Source organism: Aplidium turbinatum, chromosome 8 (assembly GCF_918807975.1).
Source record: "Aplidium turbinatum chromosome 8, kaAplTurb1.1, whole genome shotgun sequence".
In the NCBI taxonomy this organism is placed as follows: Eukaryota; Metazoa; Chordata; class Ascidiacea; order Aplousobranchia; family Polyclinidae; genus Aplidium; species Aplidium turbinatum.
Window position 1 is genome coordinate 16378133 of NC_137479.1, and position 12545 is coordinate 16390677.

Consider the following 12545-nt stretch of genomic DNA (forward strand, 5'->3'; position numbering starts at 1 on the left):
GGGGGAATTAAAATTGCGGAAATAATCCTGTAAATGAGGGGTGTCCTAAAAAATTCGCTCAGCCAGCTCATTTTACTGCATCTGCAATCGTACTGTGCACACTGCCAATCCAGAACATTGTTATTTCGTACCGTGTGCATTTTTTTTACTACGAGGTTGTACGGAATTATGATGTAACAGAGCGTTTTCCTTATCAATGATGTTTACCTCTTAGAAGTCAGTGTTACCACTTTAGTCTTTTTAAAACCAAATCTGGTTTATTTTGCAACCGTTTGGTTTATTTTTTTTCGATTTGGTTTATTATTTATTTTATTTTGGTTGATAATTTGTTTTTTTAACATACTTTACGTCAGGTATTCGGTTCGTTGCAGTGATTATTTCACTCGAACAAATTTTTTAGTTTATTTCTGCTTCAATTTGGCTTATTCTGGTCTTTTTTGTTTAGCTTCATGTGTCGTAATGCGATTTATTAGTATTGTATGTTGGTTTATTTTTTAGTGTATTTCTGCTTCAATTTGGTTTATTGTGTTTTTTTTTAGCTTCATCTAGTTTATTTTTATAAAACCTTTAACTTAATTTGTTTTAAGCATGTAATTGCTGTTCTTCCTTTTTCGGCACAACCTAATTCTCATTATTGTTTTTCACTCTGAAGTTGAAATTTTTTTCAGTGACGGTCCATAGCTATATTTAGAGAGTGCTTAACCTGCCTGGTGTGAGATTCTGCTCGTGACAGAAGACAATACTTTTCATTTCGGTAGCTGGCGCTTTAGCATGAGTATCGTACAACGTTTGCAGCTTTAGCATTTCGGTAGCGCATATAGCCTATATGGTCTCATGAAAATAGTCATGCACTGTCCGGAATTTTGCTTTTTCAAATATGGTAACCCTAAACTAAGTCCCAAGATATGAGCATTTTTATGCGGCTCACTAAAAAAATCGTCACCTGGTGGTCAAACATTAAAATAGCGATAAAACAAAAATCGCTCAACCAATTTTGACAAAATTTGTGCCAAATAACTCAGAATTTCAAACATTTTAAACTGTGAAAAAATGGGACAATTATAAATTCTATGGTTCCAAAATTTCCATTTTCTGGATGAATTTATGAAATGACCCTGTGGTTAGAGATTCACCTGCAGTTTTTCATAACATTGTTGATACCCAATGCTGGAGGATACTGTTGTTACTCATGAGGATGTTTCCATTTGCATTTTTGATTCCTCAACTGATGTTTTTAGATTTTGTTTCTTCGTGGCAGCATAATGGATTTTATGTTGAGGTAGGGTGTTGAGTTCATCAGTTTTATCTTCTAATAATCTAATTGCTTTATTTGTTTGTTTTTTTCACTGCGAGTTTCTTCGAGCAGTTGGCTGAAAATTTCCTAATTGCGTTAGGCTGGTGATACTGTATTCAAGTTATATAACCAAACCTATTCTCCAGCATATATTCCTGCATATTGTTTTATTTTTTATCAGAAATGTCTTTAGGACAAAATCAAACTAGCAGCAACAATACACGCTACTGCTAAGCCAATCAATCAAAAGTAACAAAATCTAGATGGGTTGAAAAAGCACATAGTTGTTCATACAATAAGTATTATTAAAGCTACAAAAAGTGTGCTCAATACCATGCGAAAAGCCAAGCAGAGCAAATGAAAGCAAATATAGTTGCTACTCTCTAAAATATCAAAAGCTTATTTCACCCTTGTTGGAATCAGAAGGTTTTTTTATATTTGAAACTACATTTTATTCTCAGCTTCCATTAGATATATACTGTTTGATTGAATGCAGTCAAATCATGTTACTATGTCACTTGCTGAGATAAAGAGAAAGTGGCATAGTAGCAAGAGTGTCATGAACAGAAAGAAGAACAGTTGGATGTTGTCCAGCTTGAGCTCGAAAAGGTGGCCAGGGAAGTTATCTGGACAGACTCCAGAGCAGCACTCTGCATCCCTGCTGGCCGAGTTGTCTGGGTCTGTACTATTCGGCTAGTCCGATTCGGCTAGTCCAATTCGGCTAGTTCCCTATTCGGCTACAGTTTTGAATTGTATTTTATTCCATAATATCGTTTCTTTTGCATTCCAACAAAGAAAAATAAATTGAAATGAAATTTAGCGCAAAATGTTTGAACTATTATTATTAAATTAAAATGTTTGCTCACATAAAATCGACATGTATCCTACGTCACCGTCTGTATGCAAACTTAGAATATATTAGAATCCTCAACTATTACAAAATTCCAAATCCAACGACACCTTCTGAATATTTAGAGAATGTTGTATTTGTTGAAATTATCGAAGCTTTAGATGAGTGGGGTTTAGACCTAACCACTGAGATCTTAAAAGTAAAAAGCGAATTAAATTTATTTTTGAACTATTAATGTTGGCTCAGATAAAATTGACATGTATCCTGCGTCGCCGTCTGCATGCAAACTTAGAATATATTAGAATTCTCAACTATTACAAAATTCTAAATCCAACGACGCCTTCTGTTTATTTAGAGAATTTTGTATTTTATTCCACAATATCGTTTCTTTTGTACATAATTGAAATTATCGAAGCTTTACATGAGTGGGGTTTAGACCTAACCACTGAGATCTTAAATCATATTTATGACACCGGAAACATCCCTAGTGATATGGTACATTCCATATTCATAACTTTACCAAAGAAAACCAGAGCAACAGAATGCTCACTCCACAGAACAATTAGCCTTGTGAATCATCTAACAAAGATCTTACTCCGAATCATGATGATGAGATTGAGACCAAAACTAAAATCGGAAATTTTAACAGCACAGTTTGGATTTGTTTCAGACAAAGGGACCACAAAAGGAATTTTTACATTAAAAATGATAACAGAGAGATGTATGTCTGATTCTTCTGTTTATTTAGAGAATTTTGTATTTTATTTAATCCACAATTTCTTTTGCATCCTTGCATTTTATCCAGTGTTTACCTTTGAATGCCTTCCCAGACAGTAAAATCCGTCATTTTTACATTGATTCAACATCTGCAGACGTTGAATCAATGTAAAAATGACGGGTTTTGTTGTCTGGGTTTGTTCAAAATAAGTGTTTTACATCAAAACAACATTTTTCATGATTAACAATAGAGGTTAGTGAGATAAAGTCTCAGCGAAAACGTGTCAACGAAAAAAAGACAGTTGCCAAATAGCGTTTGACATAAAAGATGGAGTTAAAACCTAAGTGGCAGTTTAGAATAAACCTGGGTTTCGGCGTTATCGATTAGTACGCAACGCAAAGGTGAGGTTTTTCTACATATGGCTACATGTTTCAACTAGCTCAATATAGTGCAGACAGGCTTAAGAAATACTGGCGTTGTTCTCGACGTGATGAGAAATGCAAGGCTTGCATCCACACTTGTGCGGCAACAAATCAGGTAATTTTGTAATAGTTGAGGATTCTAATACATTGTAAGTTTGCATACAGACGGTGACGTAGGATACATGTCGATTTTATGTGAGCAAACATTTTGCGCTAAATTTCATTTCAATTTATTTTTCTTTGTCGGAATGCAAAAGAAACGATATTGTGGAATAAAATACAATTCAAAACTAGCCGAAACGGGCCATACCGGAGTTGTCTGTCCCTCGCATGCAACACTTCTTCTCCATCATCCCTGTGTATGAGTTTGCCTTGTGCTGACGGCAACTCCTTGTTCTTGAAGGCACGGGATCCCTTGAAATTGCCGATTGCCAAAAGAGGGAATTTTTTGCTCCCGCTCACGTTTGCCTGGATTATAAGAGTGATCGTTTGTTTGCTTATCTTTTCTTTAGTGCACCGTTCTTAACTGAAACTCGTGGTCTTGTTTGGAAGCAACTGCCAGAAGAGTCCAGGTTTAAGGCGTCGTCTGAGGAGAACTTCCCGAGTAAGGGCTGGTTAACCTGTTGTTGCCATTCAAGAAGGGATTGCAAATCTCCAGCTTTGCTCTACACTGTCATAAGCGTGATGCCGTGTCGCTTCTTGAAATTGTCCAGTCAATTTTATGTGACATAATAGCAAGATTAAAGGTACCATAGTAGATTTATTATCTGTAGAATTTTTTCCGGACAATCAAAAGTGGTATAGTAGTGAGGTAACATAATACAGTTTACAACGAGATTTGACTGTAAGAGCCTTTTGAGAATCTCAACAAGGGTGAAATAGGCTGTTAAGGTTTTTAGGTGAGTAGCAACTGTTTGATTAAATGGAAAGGTACATGCAGCAAGGCTACACAGCCCAATCCATATGTTATTGCTCCGATTTCTTTAGATTTATAATTTGTATATATATTTTTATGATACTACTTTTTGATCATATTACCCAGATAAAGTTAGGTACATTCTATAAACTGTTGCTATATTTACTTATGTTTGCTGGAACTATTTAGTAATTTGTTTTAACCAAAAATTGTGTATGATGGAAGTAAAATGTACTATCAAGAGTAAAATTACAGAAGACTTGAAAGCAAGTATTAGCAACCTTGACAGCTCAGATGAATGTGATGATGGTTTAACAAGTTTGTCAAGTAAAATAGATTCCAACGACTTAGATGTTGCACCATCAGAAAGTCATATTATTGCTGAAACAGTGGAGCATGTTGTAGAGAACACCTTCTTGCAAGAACATGAAAATAATACAATATTGACAGCACAAAGTGAAGTAATTTCAATTGAACGTGAAAAGTTTGTTTGTGTGGAATGTGGAAAAACATTTTCAGATATTGAAACATTAATTTCTCATGGAAAAACACACATAGAGAAACAGCGTTTTGAATGTACATTCTGTGAAAAGTCGTTTGCTCATGAGAGTACATTGAAAAATCACTTGTTAACACACACTCCACGTCATCCTTTCCAATGTTCAAAGTGTGGCAAGTCATTTGCTAGTACTGGCAATTTAAAAATTCATGAAAAAATTCACATTGGAGAAAAACCTCATAAATGTAATGTTTGTCAAAAGTCATTCACACAAAAAAGTTCATTAAAGACTCACATGCGTTGTCATACAGGTGAAAGACCTTATGTTTGCCTCTTTTGTGGAAAATCATTTGTGCAAAAAGGGGCTTTGACAGACCATCTCACGCTTCACTCTGGAGAACGTCCATATGAGTGCTTGGACTGTGATAAATCTTTTTCAAGCATGAATAACTTGAAACGGCATGCTAAAAGCCACAATGAAGAGAGACGATATAAATGTCCTTACTGCGAAAAAGCTTTTACAAATAATGCTAACTTGTTGGTTCACAAAAGAATTCACACTGGCGAGCGTCCATTTCACTGCATCAGTTGTGATAAAAGTTTTTCAAGCAGTAGCCACTTAAACAAGCATGCTCTGAAACACACAGTCACAAACCCGGGTGCATGCAAAGTTTGCCATGCATCATTTGAGACTAGATTAGATTTGATTAACCATTTGAAAAAGCATCTTGAGGAATAAATAGAAATATACAATCATTGTGACGTGGCTGTTTGTATGTTAGTTCAAAATTATGTCGCATCATGCAATTATGTCATAACCAAGCAACTGTAATCTACATACCATATTACCAGAGTGTTATTAAAGTAAATTTAATTTCAGCAGCACTTTTTTCCTGTTTTACATTAGTAACAATTGAAAGAATGCTAAATTATGTGCAGTTGTTTTTGTTTGTTTTAACTGGATGTTTATTCCAAGTACTTATCTACCATAACTTTTCAATACAAGCTGACAAATGTTGGGACATGGAATCAATAGTAGGCTAATGATCTTGGAGACAATTTCAATGACTTGGAAGTATATTATTATAGATATAAATTTCAAAACGTTGGCCAACTGTTGTAAAGCATGCTCTTGTCATTAATCACGGTACTGTATCTGTCGTTTATAGTGGTCCCGGGGCATTTATCCTTGGACTGAAAAAGCTTCTTTTGAGAGTTAAGTCCTGGCAGTTTCACATACTTGTAGTCAGAGGTGGACATCCGTTACTTTAAAAGTAGCGCGCTGCCTCTACTTTTGTCCTAAACTGACACGGAAAGTATTTTATTGTGACGTCAAAATGACCTTGAAAACAAATGATATCGTTCGTTTATACTGCCATTTCAATGTAGCCTAGTTGTAGAAAATACGTTGTAGGTGAAATTTGTTGTTACGCATCTTTCAAAAACACAAGCATTTAGAAATGCGAGCCGCTGAATCAGGCCCGTAACTACGGAGGCGAAGCCCCCCCTGTAATAATGTTGCCCCCCCCCCCAGGAAAAATGATGTTTATTAGCTCTGTTCGCTGACTTTCAGTTTTATACCCGATTTTCTTGTGTTGTTTAATTGTGAACATTTTTAATGGTGTGGTCTAATGTTGTGTTAAACAGATAGACTCGAGATTAATTGCTGGTTAGATCCAGAGTGCACCAGTTTCCAGTTGCAGAACACCAGGATTCCAATATAGTACTGAAAGAACTGTACAATCAACGACTGGCATTCCCGAATGTATATAAACTTGCCGCTACTGTGGCTTATCTTGGATAGACAAGCCAACACGCAGGTCTATGTTCCAGACGAGACAGGCAAACTTGGTTCTGTTGGGGTTTGTAAAGGAAATGACAGAGAAAACAGACCTGGACGTTTTTGTTATTAGATTCAGTGATGCAAGTGCGGCTCGCTAGTGTGTGCTGCTGTGCAGCAGTACTCCCATGAAAGTTTTCACAAAAAGTTTCTGAAATATTTTAGCGTTTCTTCTGTCCAAAATGTATTTTATGTTCTCTCTTCACAGAATTGCCGACTGTTATACGTGTAAATGATATTTGGAAACTCTGCGTGCTAGGAAATATTTTGCACAAGGTTACAACTACAGAGACACCAGGGGCGCCGGAACGATTTTTGACTGGGGGCAGGATTAAAAGGGCACTTTTGTTACTGAAAGGCCAATTTTTTTTTAAAGTTTTAAGATAAGATATAGCGATAGTGCTCATCATCGAGTAATGATAGGCTACAAAACAACTGTCCGGTATACAAAAAACAATGGCACGGAAGAGCATCTTGCTATGTTATAGCCTAATCATGTAGGCTAACCTACTGTGATACAGTATTTTGTGTCGTGAATATTATTTTGAGGCAGAAATGAAAGATTATAATTGTGCTAAAAGCGAATAGCTGAAATTGTTATATCGTATTGCAAATTGTGCAGTAGCTTACATGACTTTGAAAGGGCACCATTGCCCCCCCATCCACAGAAAATTTAGGGCAAGGGCCTGCTCCCCGCTTCCGGCGCCCCTGAGAGACACTCGATTGTGACGTCGTAGAGCCACGAGTTTTGTAGAACTGCTAATACTGTTTTAAAACAGCACACGAGCAGAACGGCGAGTGAAAACTCGATGAGTGTCTGGCGTCGTGATAACTTCAAAAGCAGTTTACAGCGCAATAGCGACGCCAGTGTAAATCCGCCTTTACGTTGGCAGCCGTGGCCGAGTGGTTAGCGCGTTGGGCTCGCAGTCGAGAGCCTGCATGTTCGACTCCAGCCACCCGCACTTGCTGTTGTTTCTCTGGGCAAGAAACTTAACGATAATTGCCTCTACCTAGTGATCGATTTCGAGTAATGGGTAGTACCAAATTTAAGTCATAAGTAAAGTAGACAACCGGAAAACAGACATTGCCGTCGGCTGCAGCGTGGGTCAGGTGTATGTCGGAAGGCGTACACCGATGCATAGCACTCAAGTCCGCTTTCCCGCAATGCAGGATAAAGATAAACAAACAAACAAAAGAAAGATAAAAAAACAAACGTTGTGAAATTATGCATTGTTATATGTTACGCAATAAACCAATTAGTAGTTTACATTTTCGCTGATACGTATTATGGGTAGTCTTAGTTACAGAAGAACGCAAATAGGGAGACAGTAGAAAAACTGATACTTTTTAGGATGGGTCTACCGTCTAGGCCTACTTCTCATCCTTGGAAAAAACTGCTTGAATTTAATATGTCGTGGAATAAGCAACGTAGCCTATCTGCAATTCTACATTCAAAATGTAAAGTGACATAGGGCACGGAAGAAATTTTTGTCGAGCAGGTAATGAAAAAAGCAAGTGTTTTGTCATTTAGAACAGTGCTTCCCAACCTTTTTCAGTTTGCGACCCACTTTTAGTGCAAGTTTTATTGTGCGACCCACAATGAGATATGACGTCTTTATTATGGCATCTGTACTATTGGCGTACGTACTGAAATAATTAATGCGACACAACACATATAATTGTTAGGTACCGGTAATGAAAATGCAATAATTTTCCGATCTAATAAAAAACAGAGTGCACGTACTGCACAATTCATGAAAATGGAAAGTCGACAAATGAAATGAAGATAAGAGTAGGCTACTGTTCACGACCAAAATGCGGCTTGTGAGATTCATAGTTGGTCACAGCGGTAAACCATAATCTCTTCGTGGGAAAATTGTAACGTAAGATTCCCGAATCCGTTCGTCTGTATGTAATGACCGAAAAACAAACACTCTTTTGAAACGTCTTTTCAAAAAGTGTATTCCTGTAAAATTAGCCCGCGGCTATCGAAAATGGGACGCAACACCGAACGCCTCTAAAAACTGTCACTACAATACAAACTACTTAGATAAAGACGGAATTTTTGTCCAGCTAGCAAGCACTAAGCAAACAGTTAAATGTGCGACTAATTCTCAAGCAACCATTTCACGAATGACCAGAATAGATAGCAATATCTCAAACTCACGTACGCAGTACTGTGACGCAATAGTGAAAGACATTGTCACGCAATTCAAACAGGTGTTCAAAGCTGGTGATCTAATGTTTCATGTTTAAACAGGTTTGACACAAGTCTGAACGATGGTGCAATTTTGGCTCATTTTTAGGAAAAATTCCATGACGTAATACGCTAAGATTCAGTAGACCTGAACGGTTTTTATATGACGTTTGATTAGGTGAACAATTGTCTGGAACATAGGCGACCCCTAGTTATGACAGTCTGAGATGGCATAACTAAAAAAGAATTGACGACAATTGTGAGCGAATGAATAAAAACACATGATACACAAATTGTTTGAATCACTCACGTTTAAGTTAATACGCAAATACAAAGGGCATGCAAAGAATGAACAGCAATACGAATAATACACGACGATACATGAAATTGGTACCATAAGTACACGCTAAAATGACGCTATGTACAATTGTTGCGATAATAACCGAGTGTTCCGGGCTCAGACAAGTGTCGGCCACCGCAGACAAAACCAGGCTCAAACCCTAACACTTAGGTGTTCTTTACGGGGGCGAGGCACGAAATATCTCTCAACACGTAGTCTACTTTCACTTTCCCCGTACTCTCATCATAGTTGCAGACGGCAACTTTGGCTCTACGAACCACAAGCTTCCCTTTCCTAATTTGTGGAACTACCTCATGCACCCTCCCAAGTTGATACTTCCCACGTTTACCAATGTCTTGGAGAGAACTCACCACTACAAGTTGACCAGGCTCCAAATTCTCGGCCATTTTTTCCGGCCCTGAAGACCTGGCAAGTAAAAATCGATCCATTTACTCCAAAACTGCTGAGAAAGTGACAAATTGAACCGATAATCCCTTCTTAGTTGGTCACAATCATGTGGTTGCCCAACAGCACAGTATGGGTCTAAGTATGGGGTCAAAAGTGAGACAGGGGTGATGACAGTAAAATCCCTAGGGTCGTCACTCAAAGGTACCAAAGGGCGTTCGTTCACGATTCGAACAGCACTGCTTGTGTACGTAAGCAGTTCAATGAAATTGGGCTTGCGTATTGAAGAGTCCAGAATGTGAAAAAGTGCAATTTTAAATTGTTTTACCATTGCTTCCCAAGCGCCACCTTGCGCTGGAGCATACGGAGGTATAAATTCCCTGTTTATATCCTTCTGTCTCAGGGCGTTGTGAAATTCAGTTGATTTTATCAACTCGGGTAACTTTATTTGAAAGAAGCATTTAGTCACATCAGCCATGAGACCAAATCTACCAAGCCGAAATCTAGCCAAGACATCTACCAGAGGGTTTAACAAGTCAGGACCCGAAAACATTACATCATTAACACAAGTTCCTCGAAATTCAGACTTGCCATCGTAAACAATACGCTTTTTTAGTTGTGACGTAACAAAGTATGGTAAATACCATTCAAATCCCTTTACATTTCCTGCTTCACCAGCACGCTCAATATAGCCATTAGATTTAAGATCCTTCATGGTGTCAGTAAGGAAATCACAAAGTTCAGGTTGTTTTAAAGCCTTCTTCCTTAAAGCAGCAGCTCTATCTGACGCCAACACAAAATTGTTAGGTAGATCAATATCTTCCTTCAACGGAACAGGTATCTCAATCGACCATCTTTCAACTCAATATTCGGTTCGACAAGTTCTCTAGCCAAAATATCATTGCGAGACAATTCACAGGTTTCATTTTGCAAAGTCAAATCCTGAATGACTTTATTCAGGTCTGCTATTTCCATATCACGAGACTCAATTTTACGCTGAAAGCCAGAGATGACATCCGACTCTGAAGACGTCTGCACTCTGCACACTTTAGCAACGCTTTCAACTAACGGTGACTTACCACCACAAGCCAACCAACCGAGAGGAGTGAGTAAAGCATGCGGTTCACTACGATTTTCACCAACACGTTCTTCTTTTGCCCACATCAAATAAGCGTTGTCGTTGCCAATCAGTACATCTACAGTACTACAATCATTCAAATGAAACATATTCACGTCATGAAAATGACGGAAACCACTTAAATCCTGTTTATGCGGTAAAGTTTTAACATCGTCAGCCCAAGCTGGGTTAACCACCGAGGTTATATCACAAAACAGTTCATTCGTCTCTAACGACTGGATGTTGAGTTTAACAAGGTTAGCACAAGTAGGTTTCTGACCAGCCAGAGTATCCATTTTAAACGACGCTTTATCATACGGTTTAACGCCAAGTTCGCACACCAAATCACTCGAAACAAATGTCAACTGCGAACCAGGATCATGCTGACAATACACCAACTTCGATTTACCAGCCATTGGATTCAAAACACGAGCAGCAGTACCGCGATTAAAGGCTGCTTTAACATTTCCAATCTTAACATTACGCACAGGAACTCTGGCACCAGCATCACCTTTGCCAATCGAATCCAGAGAATCACGTGACGTCACATAAAAATCATGCAGAAGAAAATAGTGTTTCCTATCGTTGTTAGGGCCACACTTACGACAGTTGTTTGCATGAACGCAATCCCTAACCATATGCTGGCGCAAACAATTCAAGCATTTGCCAGCTTTCACAATGACATCTCTCCGATCTTTAGGTGTCAAGCTCAAAAATTCTTTACAATTAGACAAAAAATGATATTCAACTTGACCACGTGACGAACAACAAATGCATGCCGGCATGTCTCTACGTCTTGCCACACCACCGCGCGGTGCGCCAACAGCAGTCGAGTACTGCGAACTCCCTGACATCACATCATCATGGGGTTTTACCGACGTCTGCCTAACCGGACATGAAGGCAATTTTCTTTTGCCAAACTTTTTAAAATGCTGCGACTCACCAGAATCGCCCATTAGCATAATGCTAAAATCAGTCGACTTGCGCGTTTCCTCCCGTACTACAAAGTCAAACAAACTCTGAAAAGTAGGCTCATTAGTGCCACCATACTGATCACCTAAAAAGTCAAGATAACGCTGCTTAGCGTCAAACGGGAGTCGCTTAGCCAAATCCAAAACAAAACGTCCTTCCAATTTGTCACGCTGACCATAAGCTTGCGCGTAAAGCAGACACTGCGACAATTCATCTTTAAACTCTTTCAAATCACTGGAAAAGATCGAAGTCAATTTGCTACCATAGCGGTACTTCCTAATTTCCGGTTCGGCGAAAAGACCTCCACGAACTCCAAAACGTTGAGACAAGCGAGCTAATGACATTTCTATCCTGTCTTCCTCTGACAAGCCAGGAGTGTCGGAAACCAAATTAGCAATCGTTTGCGCAGCTGTTCTAACACAAGCTGCTTGTACCAAAGTCAAACGAGTTCCTTTAAAGGTCGAAGCTGCCACTGAGGCCGTAACACGATTTTTAAAGAAGATAAATGGCATATTATTACCATCGTAACCAATCAAGGCCGCTTTATCGAAAAACGTCCTACTATTTTGGTATTCAAAAAAGCTATCCTGTTGTTGAGAACTCGATTTAGCGGGAGAAGACAAGCTATATCCCTTAAGGGGTTGAGGGGGCTCAGTCACATGCACAGCCCGATCACGATCCTCACAAACGTTAAAATCAGGAGACGCGATACGCCTCTCACAACCACCCAAATTACGTGTAGCTGGGCGATCAAAAACTAGCGGCGCAGAAAACTGTGAAGGGGGCAAAGCATTACTGCTATCAGCGGCCCCGTGACCTGTACGCTCTGGGGGAAGAGTTCGGTTATAATTCGCAGGCCTTGGCTCTACAGCCTTCGAAAGACCCTTAGCCGTGGCCCCGAGACCTCCTGAAACAGCTGGAAAACGTGTGGATTGCCCTGGTCCACCCACGGATTGAACAGGCGTCTGGAAAGGT

General features: G+C 38.9%; 1 protein-coding gene across 1 annotated transcript; it reads left to right on the plus strand.

Moving 5' to 3' along the window:
- Positions 1-4337: 4337 nt before the first annotated feature.
- On the plus strand, positions 4338-7688 carry LOC145775668 (uncharacterized). The gene has a single exon (XM_082587002.1). The coding sequence runs from the start codon at positions 4416-4418 to the stop codon at positions 5436-5438; it is 1023 nt and encodes a 340-aa protein (XP_082443128.1). The 5' UTR covers positions 4338-4415; the 3' UTR covers positions 5439-7688.
- Positions 7689-12545: the final 4857 nt, after the last annotated feature.